Source organism: Ptychodera flava, chromosome 3 (assembly GCF_041260155.1).
Source record: "Ptychodera flava strain L36383 chromosome 3, AS_Pfla_20210202, whole genome shotgun sequence".
Taxonomy (NCBI): domain Eukaryota; kingdom Metazoa; phylum Hemichordata; class Enteropneusta; family Ptychoderidae; genus Ptychodera; species Ptychodera flava.
Genome location: NC_091930.1, coordinates 17786434 through 17803112, shown reverse-complemented (window position 1 = coordinate 17803112; position 16679 = coordinate 17786434). Strand labels below are relative to the sequence as shown.

General features: G+C 40.9%; 1 protein-coding gene across 4 annotated transcripts in view; it reads right to left on the bottom strand.

Annotated features, from left to right (window-relative positions):
- The window catches only part of LOC139129667 (aldo-keto reductase 1B-like), a 28919-nt gene extending 18300 nt beyond the window's left edge, over nucleotides 1-10619 (bottom strand). For 3 of the 4 annotated variants that reach the window (XM_070695337.1, XM_070695339.1, XM_070695338.1), the window contains exons 1-2: nucleotides 10496-10619; nucleotides 6825-6986 (exon numbers count right to left, since the gene is read on the bottom strand). In XM_070695337.1, coding sequence (XP_070551438.1) covers nucleotides 6825-6986; nucleotides 10496-10570 — 237 coding nt within the window. In that variant the 5' untranslated portion in view covers nucleotides 10571-10619. The remainder of the gene's footprint in view (nucleotides 1-6824; nucleotides 6987-10495) is intronic. The other variant, XM_070695340.1, reaches the window with a different exon arrangement.
- Nucleotides 10620-16679: the final 6060 nt, after the last annotated feature.

Here is a 16679-nt window from a genome sequence, read left to right as displayed (position 1 = left end):
GTGTCATTGTGAGGTGGTGGTCCTCCGGGCTCGTCCTGCCACTTCACAGGATCCCCCCCTCCTCCCCCTTCCATCTCATGTACAGCACTTTCTCGAACTTCCGTGTTTATATCACCATTCACCCCGAAGGACATAGATTCTGTTGCGTATTGCAATTCATTATTATAACCTGAGATTAACGGGCCTGAAAGAATGACCATTTCAGACGGTAAGAGAAGTAAATTTGGTGAGACTGCCATATCAAGTTTGACACCAGTATTCATTATTGTGTCTTGATATCGCCTATAACTAATTACTTTGTCGGTATTGCGAATTTCATCTTCGAGGAGAACACCGAATTCTTTTCGGACTTGCTGTGCACTGCCAGTATCACCCACTATGGTACTACGAATATTCGCTTGTGCGCCAAGTATGCAATATACGTAGGCTTCAAGGCTTTCATTGAGGCGAGCGAGACCGGCCTTTGTTAGTCCCGAGTCTCCTGTCAGAGGAATGAAACTATTATATTGTCCCTCCGATCCATCATTTCGGAAGAAATAGTAGTGCGGTCGTTCTTTGTCGGACAGTACATGTTTTTTCTTTCCAAAAATGGTATGTGTATAGAAAACGCCTCCGTCGGCGGAGAGGAAAAAGTCCCGACCGTTGTATATCGCTTTTGGCTGTCGAACAGGACCACGATTAGTGTAATATTCATAACCATAACCAAGACCTTTATTTTGACCTTTTCGATAACGAAAGTCGGACTTCGTTGGACTTATATTTCCAAATTCTGTACAGAGAAGTTCATATTGGACGAGATTGTATGGATTGTCGCCCGCTTTGAAGGTGGGGTATCGTCTGGAAGTGCAACGCCCATTTCGTGAAGGATCCGACGTATTGTAAAGTATACATGGAAACGGCAGAATGATCGTATTTGGCGGAATTTTCTTATCGACGAGATGGGCGAATGATATACCACAACCAGTAGTGCTGCACATACGGCGAAATTTAATTTGCTGGTCCAAAAAACAACCCCCCCACCCTGCTCGCACCATACAGCGAAATTCAGTTGCTGGTCCCAAGTATTTCATTGTGGACCGCCCAGCCAGACATTACTTTCTTTCGCTGATCGATGAGTGATTACATTATCTTTGAACACATCCCGAGGATGGAAAAGTAAATTTATCTGTCGGCGTTACATATATTTCTAAGTCCATGAGAATAGGTTTTATTCCCCCGTCCGGTTTGGAAGGGGGGGTATCAGCATGCTGTACTGTCGGTACGCTCGTCTTATTCAATTGAAAAGCAACTGGGAATAGGTCTGTACTCATTATTCGTGTTTCTATATACAGATAGATTTAAATGGAGGAGAATTTTCTCGGAATCCCTGTCGGAACGTTAGGGGTACTAACATTCCAGACTATGTTAATACTTTATTTCGGATTCAGGTTTAAACGAATTTTTTATTTTTTACTAAGAATAGATAACATACTGCAAACAATGGAGAATTTAATAAAGTCATCGGCAGCGGTAAATATGACAGCGCCCTACCGGAACGGTTCCGAAGGGGCTTCGGCACCTTCGGCGCCTTCGGACAATAATCAATCCATAATAGAGACAAAACGTGAAAAATACTCTGTGTCATCGCAAGTGGTCAAAGCAAGTTATTTTTTGGTAAGGAGATTACAGTTGCTGACGTAGAAAAATGGAAAGATGAAACGGTGGTTAAAGCCTTCAAAATGTACGAAGCGAAATACAGTTCTCTTATAAGTGATACCATCACTCAAAGTTTCATAGATCTAGGAGCCCGTGCAATTAGTCAGGTAGTTCCAATCGATGATCGAGATAACTATGCCACTGATCTTAAAAAGGATTTTATTCTAAACAGTGAAATAAAACGATTATCAGGGCGGATAGCGTACACGTGGGGGCCCTGATTGCTCTAATTTCCACCGGTTTAATTACGGGTAAACATTTAAATTTTAAAAAAATCGGGTTTAATATAGTACCTGAAATAAATGGATTCAACTTCGCCGACTCAGCAAACGCTTCCGCCAGGGACTCCGTCAGAAGCCCCGCCGACGGAGCCCACACCGCAAACGACTCCGTCAGGGACGATCTTCCCTACGCCACAGCGCAACATAGAGAAAGTGACGTTACCGCCGAAGCATCCAGGGAGAGTTGCTGCGGGCAAGAAATTAGCGGAATGGAACAGGAAAAACAAGGAGAAGAAACTAAAAGCAATGGAGGGGGGGAGAGGGGGGAGCGATGCGGTAGCAGACCTACCGCCTACAATGAAAGAACAGTGTGATAATAATTCACGCTGGTATAATAAATGTTATCTTGTTTTAGGAATTGTGGGAGTTTCATTGACTGCATTAGGGCTATATTGGGGGCGTGCTCGACATACCCCCTGTTCCGTCCGGCCTCCACAGAAAGCGAAAAAAACAGAGCACGTAGCAGCTCCATCCGGAACAGTTCCGACAGGGGAGGGGGACGGGGGTGTTCCCAGCTCCTCTACATTGTATGAGATGGATTAACTCCCATATTTTTTATTTTTATTTTTTATTTTATATACTAGTCAGCAATCATGGATATTAAAACAGTTGTAAACACAATGTACGATGGTATTGTAATCGCAGGACTTGCGATGGGATATCTTATGATCTCCAGCAAATTTCTGAAAATAGAGGTTGGCGATCCAAGTCGACCAAATTTAACTCGATTGGCAAAATTAGGCGGTGCGACTGCTGCCGCGGTAGCAACCAAAGATCTCCTTGAACAGAAAAATATTATTCCTGCAGAACCTTATACTTCGTAATGGGCACCTTCGGAATAATAATAATATTCATCGAACATTTATACTTAGTAATATATACATACAACGTACAACGATGATCATTTGGATTGAAAGCAAAACAGGTGAACCTGTTACTGTTAATTTTTACCCTTGTATTGACACGACACAGTTTACGAAGATAAGACTGCTAGAGTGCGGACTATATAATTCATGGCATAACATAACATCGACGAATAATGTAATAAAATATCAAGAAGGTGACCAACCAAAGAAGACTAAATCAATACGTCCAGGTAACTACAATATCGATACGTTAAACAAAGCAATCGGGTTGAAGCAAAAAATTAATTTTGAAAAACATCTGCCGACAAACCACGTTCTTCTAACTTTGGCTAAAGATGTTAAAGTTTATTTCAATGCTACAGGTAGCTTTGCCAACGTAGTTGGTTTTTCAGATAAACCTGAGGACAACCCAGTTATAAAAAGTACTATGAGTCCGAAGAAAGTGGATTTCTTAACAGTCACTAAATATATAGTTCATTCAGATGTAGTCGATGTTACTGGAAATTATGTTTCATTTGGTTCGGGTGCCTCCGGAGGATACATACAGGGGAAAGTATCGAACTGTTTACAAATACTTCCCATCCGGGATACGAGAGAAATAAGTGAAAAGGTTACTTACGATTTTAAAAACGGAGCAATTTCTATGCCATTGAGAAAAGGGGGAGATTACATGAATTCAATGCGTATCTGGATAACAGATCAGGATGGGAACATGATCGATTTCAATAACTGGCCAATTAGCTTTTGTATTGAATTGCTGTAGTCCCGAAGCGGGGCCGGTGTAACCCTATCGGAAGATAAACCATCCCACGACCAATCCTCCAGCAATATAGATCATCTCATATTTCTTTTGCTCAGGACTGGGCTGATAATAATCTGAGAATTGAACTTCTTTGCCTGACGTAGAGTTGCTTTGCACCGCTTCTGCTTCTTCCAGGATTTCTGCATCTGTATCTCTTAATTCTGCCGCAGCATGTGCGTCCTTTGCCTGATTTTCTCTTTCCCAGTCAGCCTGTAGTAATCTTTTTTCTGACCAGACGTTGCGATCATGTTCAAATTTTTCTAATGCTTTATCATGTCGAACTTTCTCTTCAATAAGAGCCTCACCATTCCAGAAAGCTTTTGTCCGATAATATTTCCTCCTGTGAATGCCGTTGCATTTAATACAGCACCGAGAACTGTCATTCCTATAGCTGAAGCCATGATTGTGTATTGTATATTACAAGGTATTATTTTAATTTTCACTGTATATAGGTCCCTACGGAGTATGTCTGATCCAAGTGGCTTCGGTCTAGGTACAATTCGTATGCAAAATCTTGAGCTTGAAGATCTGAGTGATGTTAAAGTTAACAATAATACTAAGATGGCTGCTAATCATAATAAGGATTACGTCCTTCGTTATAAAGACCGCGAAAAATATTTCGTTTTAGCCAATGCCGCGGCGCCACCCACGAACATGCTGTAGAATTTTCCGAACTTAAAGACATTGATGAAACTGTAATTGACGCCACAAAGGCTTCGAATGATCCTACTCCTTTTGCTCTGACATGGGATGGGGATAGTCAGAAATTCATGCCTTATAATGTGCCGCGTAACATCTTAGATATATTGGATAGTGAAATAGTGGGGAGTTGCTGAACCACCAGGAACTCCGAATGTGATTTATTTTGATAGCAATGTAAACAAATATAATTGTTAGATTTTCGTAGTTGGCTTACTCCTACAAATCCATACATTGCACTTCTTGGTATACCAATTCATCTTAAAATTAGTCCTCTTAATACAATAATGAAGGCAGATAATACACTAAGAAGGTGGATAAACGAGGGGGAGAATTATTGCTCGTATACAGCTAGCGGAGTTCCAGTTAGATTATTTTGGGACACAACTTTAAAGAAACTGGGTTTTAAAAGTGTCGGTGATGAGGCAGCTGAATTAACTTTACAGACAGTAAATCAACAGATGACTGATAATATGAAAATACTTCAACATGGTACAGTTCTCATTAGATGTGTAAAGTTAGCTACTGGAGATGAATTTGACGATTTGGTTGGATATTATGCTATGAAAACAGATAACAGAACAACTTGTGATATTATCATAAGTATTGATAAAGATCGGGGAGGGGAAATGAGTATTGAATGTTTTGTTGGTGGGAATAGAATAGAGAACGACTTAGGAACTACATTTGTACGTAAAGATAAAAGAGTGAACACTTTAGATATCAGTACCATTCATCTGAAACGTCTCATATTATTTGAAGTAATGGTCTTCCGTCACATTTTAAGTTCAGAGGAAATTACTAAAATTTTATCTATCAGGTGAACAAGTTCGCCCGATAGGAACTTCGTGTTCAACATCAGCTAGACTCCGCGACCGGCCGGCCGGACTGACAACGGGGCTCCTTTATATAGGCTAGTTTGATGGTGATGACTCACACGGAATTTCCCACCTTCCCACCTTCGGAACGTATAAACATGCTCAGCAGGCCCGCTTAGTTCAGGACAATGCACTGCTGCGCGTGCGTGAGTTCGTATATAGGTCAGGGTCATACTTTAGTTACATGGATGGTTAAATTTTCCTTCGCTTCATGTAGATAAATGAATAAAATGGGGTGTAAAATTCTTACTTCATCCCAGTTGCCCACGTTTACTTACTACTTATGTGAACATCCCAGCGAAGGTCACGCGTACGCGTAGCTGTAAGTAGTTCGGTCACAGTGAAAATATAATTCGTATTTTCACTAGTTAAATAACAGGTTCATATTAGTGCCGTCTGAACAATAGGAGAATGGCAATACAGGCATAGCATGTATGATAAAGTTCATTATTCAAACGAGATTGTAACACACCTCATCCGCAGTCTATATTCTAATTCGCCAGTTGATAGTCACGTGGGATGCATTCTTTTTGTGCTGATCCACGTAAACGACGTCATCAGGCATCATTTGTTGGAACTGTTGCCTGCCAGGCATCTGTTCCGAAATGATGGCCGCTGACGTCAAAAACGACATTGACGCGTGCGTGGACCGGAATGTAAAAAAAGATGTCGTCTGCGGCCAATCGAAACGATAGTTGATAATTTTTTTGGTTTATCCTACTTTCTGAAGAAGAATTGAATGCTTAGGTTTCCAACAAGGACTCGAAACGGACAAAAACTATAATCAAAGGTGCATTGAACGTTTTGCAGAAGTATGGCGATCCTGTTAGGAAAACGTTTTCTTACTGAACCACTCCAACATATTACATCATAGGCCTACATGAGCCAAGTTTTGTGTATAGTACGTTCTTATGCATGGCTACGGATGAGATGTGTAACAAAACAGATATTGACTGGCCATGAGGGCAACAGCATACGTCTTTAACCCCTCGGCCTGTGAGTCACCCCCAAAAACAGACTGTTTCCCTCGGTCTACGGCCTCGGGAAACAGTCTGTTTTTGGGGGTGATTCACAGTCCCTCAGGGTACAGACGTATGCTGTTGCCCTCATGGCCAGTCAATATGTGTATACTGCCGTCTTTGTACGAATGGACGTACGAGGAGATAACACCAAAAGAATTTAGCTATTTATTCTGTCATTATATTACCTTACAGCTGTAGCGCCGTGGATCAAGAACAAGTCTACATATTCCATTTGTAGCCCCGACAGTGACTCGGCCAGAGATGAACGTACCCGTTCAGGGGCGAAGTTTGTCAGCCAAAGCTGCAAGTAGGTACGTAAAAGTGGTTGAGCAGTCCGCCTTGTGAAACATCGTTGACATTATATATTATATATTATAAGCCCAAACATGGGACTATGTGCCCGAGGGCAGGTTTCCATTTGCCCTCCTTACGTCGGGCAAATGGTCTCCTGCCCCGAGGGTACATAGTCCCATGTTTAGGCTATGTTTTTATTAGGCCTACAGGCCTCTGTTACACAGTTTTTACTCGGCACATGGTACCGAAGATCTGACTTCCACTAAACAATGTTCTCGCTCTCTCACCTTAGTAACAATGAAAATATCTTCCCTTTTGACTTTGCCTTCCTTGAACAACTCTTGGAATACATCACCAAGTGCCTTCTCGTTTCCATACGACCAGGCTGTGTCAAAGTGTCTGTAGCCCAAATCAATGGCGGTTTTCAATGATGTCGTGACTGGTTCTAGCTTTGCAGCCAAAAAAAAGAATAATACGTAAGGGTGATCGAGCAATTTGAAGTACGCATTCACGAATATGACATTAAAGTAAGCTTGACGCAAAGAAACGACACGCAGACAAAGGTTTGGCTGAAATCTAGGGGTACTGGCACACGTACACCCCAGCGTCGTCACCAACTTTCCCCTGAGGCCCTTCGTAGATTTGTATGGCCTCATAGGCGGGCAGCATGTTACCAGGAGATGCACGTACTGCCACAGTAGGGGTGTCGGGGCGTAGTAGCGGCCTGGACGGCGGAATAGGGTCTCTTACGTGGGATCCAACCGCACATCGGTCGACGTGCAAACGTATTGAGTTTTTAGTTGTCCAATTAAAATTAATACAGTTCTCTTTATTTGTGAGCTGCTACCCTGCAGCGAGGTTTCAATTTTTTATCTTGTAGGGTGGATGGGAGTTTGACGATGTGAACTTGAGCGTGGTATTAAAGAGCTGAAGTGGCAGTATTGTGACTTGGTGATACAGATATGCGAATGGGTGATGACTCACAGGAGATGGCGCGAGTAGATTATATGGCATGAATGGGAGGATGAAGCAGGCGGGGATTGTGTTACGTCTAGGGTACATTTAGCAAGTGATAAGGCGAATCGACGTGTGGTGGCCTGTATGGAAGATGTAGAGTACTTCTGTACTTGCGCGGTAGTGAGAGGCGACAGCAAGAGAGTATCGCGTACGCGTAAGTAGACGCCGCCGTACTCTACATCCGATTATAATCAGATTGGGAATAGTGGTATTGGCCTTGGTCTTTCCAACATTAAAGATGATTATAGCAAAGCCATAATAACCCATTAGCAAAAGCCTCACAAAGGATCCAGTAAGCAGCATTGCCTATAGGAATATAGTGTATGTTGCAGTGCATCATGGGCAGTCCGTCGATATTTGAAAGAAAACTGCTCTCTTGTATTCAAGCTCTGTTTCTTTCAATTTTGCCTTGTTTTTCTCCTTACAATGAATGGAAACTCCTACATGGTTGCGTATAAGATAGACGGATAGACCGATTATCCCTTCCCCATTCTCCCCACGACAAAAAAAGTATTAATATATGTAAGAAGGAAAAACTGATGGGGAAACATGAACATTTTGATAATTGGTAAGAAAAATAATGATTCTGAGTGTAAAAATTAAGATTCAGAAATATTTGAAGCTCGCTATTTATATTTTTTCCTAAACATGAAAAGCAGATTGTGGTTAGGCCAGAGAAAAAAAAATCTTGTTCATCGGATTTTTTGGACCAAGTCCCAGGAGCGGCGAGCGAATTTTTTTTTTTTTTTTTTTTTTTTAGGCCGAAGGTAAACGCGGTGGCATTTTTGCACAGATGCAGACAAGGCAAGATAATTGTTTCCCTTTTTACCAGAAATATCTCAGACAAGAAACACTGATACTGGTAACTGAATTCAATACTATATTTCCCAACAATAACATAGGCCATTACATTCACAGTTAGTGTTTGCACAACATATTCTGAGCATTTCAACATTCTCTCAGAATAAAACTGAAATGTACAGCAAATCACTGAAATTCAACAATTCAGTATTGTCCTTTAATATTGTTCTGGTGGGACCTAGCATCTGAGTTTTTTCATTTTACTTTGGCCCCATGTTTTGGCCTCTTTACCACTGTCTATATATACACATTTTACATGATAATGGTCTAACAACACTGTACTGTGATCGGAGTGAAGTTATACAGTCATCATTCAGATCGTACTTTAACATCGACGCAACCATGTGTTTTGTCATTGCCGTAAATTTTTATACTTTCGATGCAATTTTCATTCAATCGGATGCACCGTCCATCTGCTGTCACGATCTTGTTGAACAAATCGCCGAACGTAATATCAGGACAAACACTGCACTGAATAGCGTCTCTGGAACTAACTGTTGGCCATCACGTCGATGTTGGCGATCAAATTAATACTCATGTGACATGTACTAACCTTTACAAAACGAGCAAATTTCTGGCCAAATCGACCCACTTTGCGTCGTGATTCGCCAAATTCAGACGTAACAACAACGTGTTGGCGGTCAACTAAGTCCGAACACGAATGAAGTCTCATTCAGAAGAATGATCCCGTGCCCGCGAAAACCCGACACATTGTAGGGCGCCACCAGCGGCAGTACTAAAAATATTTGTAATGCGGAAGTAAGAATTTGCCGGAATCAAAAAAAAAAAATTCCAAATATGCCAAAGTAGAAGCGGCGATTCCGATGAACAATTTATTTTTTCTTCCTGGCCTTAGTTTGTAAAGTATGCATGATGACGTATAGGCAGAGGTTATCATAGAATTGTTACACCTTTTATTCGAATCCAGTACACACAGCATATGAGACTCAAACCTCATCCTCTTTGTAGTTGGACTGAGTGCAGTTTCTCTCCTAACAAACCCACTCAAACCTGTTAACCAAAGAACTTCTGATATCCGAAGCTGTAATGTGTTAACAGCTAAAATTCATAAACATGGAGCCGGGTTACCTATTACTTGGTCACTGAGGTCAGGGCGATAAGTCCCTGCGTTGGTGATCGGTAGATATTAGGAGAGTAATTAACACATATTGACTATTTTCTTTGAAACACTATACAAGGATAGCGAAGATTAAAAGTAATAGACAAAAACATACAACAGGCAAGGCTTGTATGATAAAAATATTTGAAAAATGGCGTTTGTTGATCATGAGTTCTTGACAAACATTATTTGTTTGCTGTACTCTAGGATGAAACTACCTCCGAAAGCTAACGAAGCAAATTTCAATGCTATTGGACAAAACCCTTTTAGATAGATTGATCATATTTTCGCAAAAGGAGGGAAAGTTCCAGGCTAAAGAACTGCAGGACAATTCTCAAACTTAGTGCAATCAAGATGTTGTTTTTTACAAAATCGCCTACTCGGACAGACGAATGCAGGTAGACAAACGGACAGAAACCAAATTTCTGTACGACGCAAGGTATCTTGACAAAGAGACTTATTTTTGGCAACAAAATTCGACAAATATTATGATCCTGAAAGTTGGTTTTAGGTTCATGATCGATGATACTTCTATCGGTCTTTTATAACCACAATATTGATGAATCGGCACTCAAATTTAATAGCGTGGCACGTATTTCCACAAAGATATTGTCAGTTGATATCGCTTTGACCTGGTTCAATATCCGAAATGAGGTCAAGGTGCAATTTCCTCAGACTGTAGAGCTCTGTCATTACGTCCAGCTACGGGATGGTAAACTTGATTACTGTGTCGTAGGACAACTGATATGTATGGGTATTTTATAATCCAGAGGCTACTGGTGCATTGAGTTCAAGTTTAACGAATTTGACGTGTTATCAGGGCGATAGCTGGTCGGCAGAGCGCTAGGGGGTACGAGACGTCAACAGAAATAAAAAGCATCGTCGTGCTTTTTTAGCATAATGTCTTGTAAGCAACTTATCAGAGAACGTTTTGTCAATCACTTTGGTTGCACAACTTACCATGTATGTTCCAAGTCCCAGCTGTGGCATTTTCAGCCCGTTGTTCATCGTCAGCAGCGGAATGGTAGACTCCATTTTTGCAGAGTGGCGGTTGGGCCTACGATGTCAGTGCACTTTGGCTTATCAGTGATGTCACAGGAGACAGCCTACGATGCCAATACCTTTGGGGTTTGGGTGTCTTTTTCAGCACAGGTTTCTTGTTGCTATTGATTATATTATTTTAAATATTTTTGACCGTGATAGTGAAAATAAAGATCTTGCACTACTAATCTATGACGCCTTGAATTAACTCTTTGAGCGCAAAGTCAATTTTTTGTCGCTTTTACAAGATGTACCCAGTAACTTTTTTCAGATTTTAGCCAAAATTTTGATAAGAAACTGTAGCTAATAAAATTTTCTGTCCATTCGGTTATCAAAACAAATACAGAAAAATTCATAAAAATTGGTAAAATGTAGCGCTCAAATTTTGGTGGGAAAAATTACAGCACTAACAGGGCTATGCAGTTGTTTTGCAAAGATTTTTTCCGTTTCTCCTTTGTTTTACTTGATCATGTATTGTTCTGTGATAAATGTGATCTTTATCACTATGCCGCTTATATTGTCTGATGTGTTTGATTGCCGATTGCATCAACGCCTAGCAAGGGTAAGTAACGAGTCTGTAGACGCTGTTATTAGATTGTGACCGGATTAACTTTGACAAAGTCACTACGAACACTCCAGGAAGTGCTATTCACTTGCTGATGTGTTCATTGTTATCTTATGGCAATCATATGCTTTATTTCTATGATAGTCGAAAATCGGTAATAAAAGAAACAGTAATTTTGAGCATCGAAGGGCGCATTCATACACTGACATTACTGTTATGCGGTGTATCGTTTCGTTATAATTTTTGTAAAACCGGCTTTCCTGAGAAAATATGTAATTTAATCAATGTTATTCCCGAAGATGTTAAGGTAAAAATAGTTCCGGTTCATTTTCAGTCAAATGATGACTATACGGCCTGTTACGTCATCAGCAAGTTACCATTAAATCTTATAGGGTTTGCGATATTCGATGTATGAGGCCACAGGCGCTCCTTAGCTGGGTCGTCTACTAAGTAGATCGATTTTCGGATCGATCTATCGATCCCGTAGTCGATATGCCCGCCACTGCAACCTAAATACTCACAAGGTGTGCAACACAATCACTCAAAAAACACACCACCCGATTTGTCAACTGGCCGTGCGCTCAAACAAAACATTCAAAACTACACTCCCATATACCTAGTTGGATCACAAATTTGACCATCTCAAAAATCACGCCGATGAATGTGTTACTTGCGTCATCTTGAAGAAATCGGCCGTGTTTTGAGACCAAGCGCGGTGAAATGTGGCCTGCAGAACGATTCTACCATATGATGTAATTTATTCTACTACTGATTGGCTAATCAACGGTCAAAACAAAGGTCATGGCAAGACGTCACTGGTGAAGTACGGTTGAACCAATCAGCAGTGGAAAAAATGACGTCATATGGTGGTCACACGGTGGTGTGTTTTTTGAGTGATTGTGTTGCACACCTTGAGAGTATTTAGGTTGCAGTGGCGGGCATATCGACCACGGGATCGATAGATCGATCCGAAAATCGATCTTCTTAGTAGACGACCCAGCTAAGGAGCGCCTGTGTATGAGGCATATGACAAAGAAATATCTGTCTCATTACTACATCAGGTACAACAGTGACCACATTGGAAATGAATTCAGATAAACTACGGCTAGTCTCTGTTGTCTAACATTTTACACATATAAGTCGATGAAAGGATAGCTTCGCTGACAGCGACATAGGCAAATCAAGCATTATCACTGGTTTTATACCTTTTATCCGACTTGAAGAATGACAATTATATTTGTTGTTTGGGGTTTTAATTTTAAAGTTGTCTTCGTGCCAATTCAAAAGCATTATGAGCTGGATCGCTTAACATCCATATGATGGAGGTACAGCAACTTCTGTGCTTCTTCCATGTACGTAGTATACCGTATATAAGGGAGTACTGGGTACGTTGAGGTGCAAATTTTGTACAGGAAGTATTACTACAAGCACGAGAAAGCTATGTTATGGGGGGGGGGGGATTTTTGCAAATTGCGATTGTGGGCATTAGTTTCCTGCATCGCTTCAAATGTTTTAGTCTGAAATGCAACCCAGGACAGGCTTAACTCACTAAAAGGGCGCGGAAAAATTTCCGATGGCAGATTTCTGGAGTTTTCGCATATTTGTACAGAGAAATACAGATAAAATGGAAAAATGAGAGCTGTAGGATTACTCTGTAGCCTTGCGTCTTTGTCGTTTTCATTTGCCGGTTGTGCTTAACTGCCGTCACGACTGCTTTGTCATATTGTATATTCTTAGTATTTTTAAATACTTACAGAAATTTTTATAGTGTAAAATAATGTAATAATGTACGCGAGAGGTCATTGACCCAAATATTAGAAAGATTTGAGCGAACTGCCAATTGTATGCATATTCAATGAGATTACTGTTGCTATGTGCAATGCGTTATCTCGCTATATATAGAAACGACCGTGCTACTATGGCGTGTAATCCATGCCAAAATTAACACCTTACATTTTGAGCCAACCTACATGCAACTCTCACGAAGGTACATGCAGCTCTCACAAAGCTGCATGCGACTTACCAAGCTACATGCAACTCTCGCGAACGTGCATGCAACTCATGAAGCTAAATGCAACTTACGAACTTACATTTTGAGCCAACCTACATGCAACTCTCACGAAGCTGCATGCGACTCACCAAGCTACATGCAACTCTCACGAACGTGCATGCAACTCACCAAGCTACATGCAACTCTAACGAACGTGCATGCAACTCACGAACTTGCATGCAACTCACGAAGCTACATGCAACTCGCGAACCTGCATGCAACTCGCTCGAACCTCATGCAACTCTCTTGAAATGCATTCGCTTTGCGCTGCGACTTATTTGAATCGGACTCCCTAGATTACCTTTGAAGCTCAACTCATTTTGCTTGAAGCTCGTTTTTGAGCTGAACGCATTCGTGTCGGGGGAAGTCCGTGTGAAGGGGGGACTTGGTTGGGGTAAACCAATTTTAAATAGGGTCTGCTGCATGCTACCTTCGATTTAAATAAAGGCACTTCTGGGTTGAGAAAACCATACGTGAATTGGAGTACACTTTGTCGGTTAACGTGTGTGAATGAGGTTCTATCGTATTTTATTTGTGGTTCTATCGTATTTTATTTGACTCTCATTTTACTTCAAGTAGACTGTGCCACAATGTGGTTTACAATAAACCAACCCATCATTAAAGTGACTAACTTTGCTCCGACAACGCGGAAGCTTATGAGACGTCACAACGCGTCATACCAACGTCATATGACTTATTCAGATGTGTTCTGTCAGTGAGCCAGGGGATCTGAAAAAATGACCCGACATATAGCATATGCAGTGCAACAAGCGACTTGAGTTGCCCGTCGCGTTGCCTCGTTTGTACGATGTCATCGTGTCACTCGATTACCATGGACGAAAACAACAATTGTCTGCGCAGCGTAAAAATCTCCGTGCTGTGTGAATTTATCTCTGCGCTCATGGAAATTCTCCGCGCTGTGTAAAATCTCGGTGCTCTTAAAAAATCTCCGCTCGTGGCGGTGTGTAAAAATCTCGGCGCTGTTGAAAACTCTCCGTGCTGTGTAAAGATCTCCGCGCTGTGTAAAATAATTCGCGGCAGTGTGTAAAAATCTCGGCGCTGTTGAAAACTCTCCGCACTGTGTAAAAATCTCCGCGCTGTTTGAAAATTTTGGTGCCTTTTAAAATTTCTCTCTACTGTTTATGTAAAATTTCTCCGCAGGCTGTTTCAAATCTCCTGCTGGGAGACAATTCTCCGCACCGTTTCAAATTTCTCTCTACTGTTTGTTCTCTGCGCTATTCACTTCCGTGACTATTCAATAAGAAAAATGAGGGCAACTTCACACAGCGTATGCGTACAGCTGCGATGTTTTACGGGTCGAGTATTAGCCTGCTAAATACGTAGTCCTTACAATCGCCTTGTCAGACGTAGACAAAACAAATTGAAATCATAAAAGTCGACAGGAAGTGGCCCAAGGATATATCCTTTACAATCGAATTAATGTAGAGAACAATTTACAAAAACACTGAACATTTGCAATGTGCAGATTGCCTTAAAGGATGGTTACCTATGTACACTATGATGAGTGATTCCTGGAGATTCCAACATCACCGACAGCTTCAGATTTTATAATTACTTTCTGGGAGGTCGTTCACAATTATTTGTCCAGCGGAGGCTTTTCATAATTTTGTTTACCACCTGATTTTTTAAAGTTTCATACTTCAACTCGGACAATTTGCGTATATTGCGTACTGTACCCTGCCTAAATCATCAAGTCATACAATATTTTCACAGTACATTGACCGTATCGACATCGATAAAATACGAGTCGGGATAAAATAGAGTAATATATTTACAAGTTTTTCCTTCGCGACCGGTCGTAGAGTCGTGGCGATAATTCCAAGAGAAATAGAATATTTTTTCAAAGTTTTCCTTTGAAGAAAAGGTCGTTGGGTCGTGGCGATGCATGTCAGGAGAAAGTTAAGTAGTTTTTCAAGGTTTTTCCTTCACGACGGTTGTGGGGTTGTGCACATGCACATGGAGAGAGTGTACGTTGGTATACATCGCCCCATCGTGTCAAAGAATGATGGTATCCTTGTAGCGTTTCTAATGGCATCTACATTGCGTTTGAAACAGCCACAACACAACATTAATATTAGTTGAATTCCATTTGTCAACAACAACATCACGACTAATAAACATAAACAACAATACAGACAACAATAACAACAACAACTAGATTTCTTGGTTTTATGGTTTTAACATTAAACTAAGAACAGGCCGAGGTCATAGCCTGCCTGCCAGGATCGCTAGTCTCGTCTGATTAGCATGGCGACCAACGCGGCCTCTCATTTTGTAGGGAAATCAGATCGTTAATTTTGACACCTACCATAACGCAAGCATTTAAAGATTTAGAAAGTACCCATTTCGATAAAGCTTATATGGAACAACCTCTCAGTTCATTCTGAGTTCTGCTATCTTTCCGGATTTGCAGTGAATTGCCTAGAACCCGGCTGATGAATTTGTGTCACAGAGAGTGCTCAGTTTTACATGATTTATAAAATAACTCAAAGGAATTTTTTGGAATAAAATCAATGAGCGTCATAGTTCAACATGTAATTTACGTATGTGGTAAATGTCATGTATTTTGAGCGCATTTTTATGTTAGATTTTCGACGGCAAATCCGAATCGCCCGGTTTACAGTGTAGTCAAAAGTTTTGCACGTCACTCGCGATCGGTTGATAGTGTCTATATATGCTAATGAGCGCTTGGCTGTCTGACTGTCTGTGACTTGTAGAGCCGATAACTATCGGCGATTTCGGACTTAAACTATGATACCAGACGATACTTTGTCAAATCGTGGGTAAATATCGGATGTATATCGGAGATTTCACCACCAAACATATCTGACCATCCGACCACCTCTGTCCTACTCTTAATTCAAAATAGCATCCATGGTCGGTAGTCAAGAATCCTGCATGTTTTACACTATTAGATTTATTCATGCACGAAACACAATTTTTACATTTAATGCATTTTTCATTAAATGTCCACACGAAACTTTCATACACATTACTATTTGAACTTCGTCGATAGGGACGATCGGATATCATATATCATCGAGAGTTTGGGAGGGCCTAGCACGAAATACATTCTTTACATTTAATACATTTTACTCGATGATCGGGACTTGGACAGAGGACCGATTGGACATCATGAGAAGTTTTGGCTGGTCTTGCGCGAAATACATTCTCTAGGCCTACAACAATAGACTATACTAGATTTTTCAAATCGCGGGTAAATATCCAATATATATTGGAGCATTCCTCACTTTACAGATCTGAGCAAGCCCGATTTCTTAAGTTCGACCCTAACTTCGAAAAACAGACGATATTATAGATTTGTTAAATCGCGAATAAATATTTCCCGATATATCAGCCATTTCGATCTGGCCAAGTTCGATTTACATGGTAACACATACAATCAGCCAATCATTCCGTATCATTCACGAACCAAAAATTAATATTAAAGGCACAATAGCTGTATC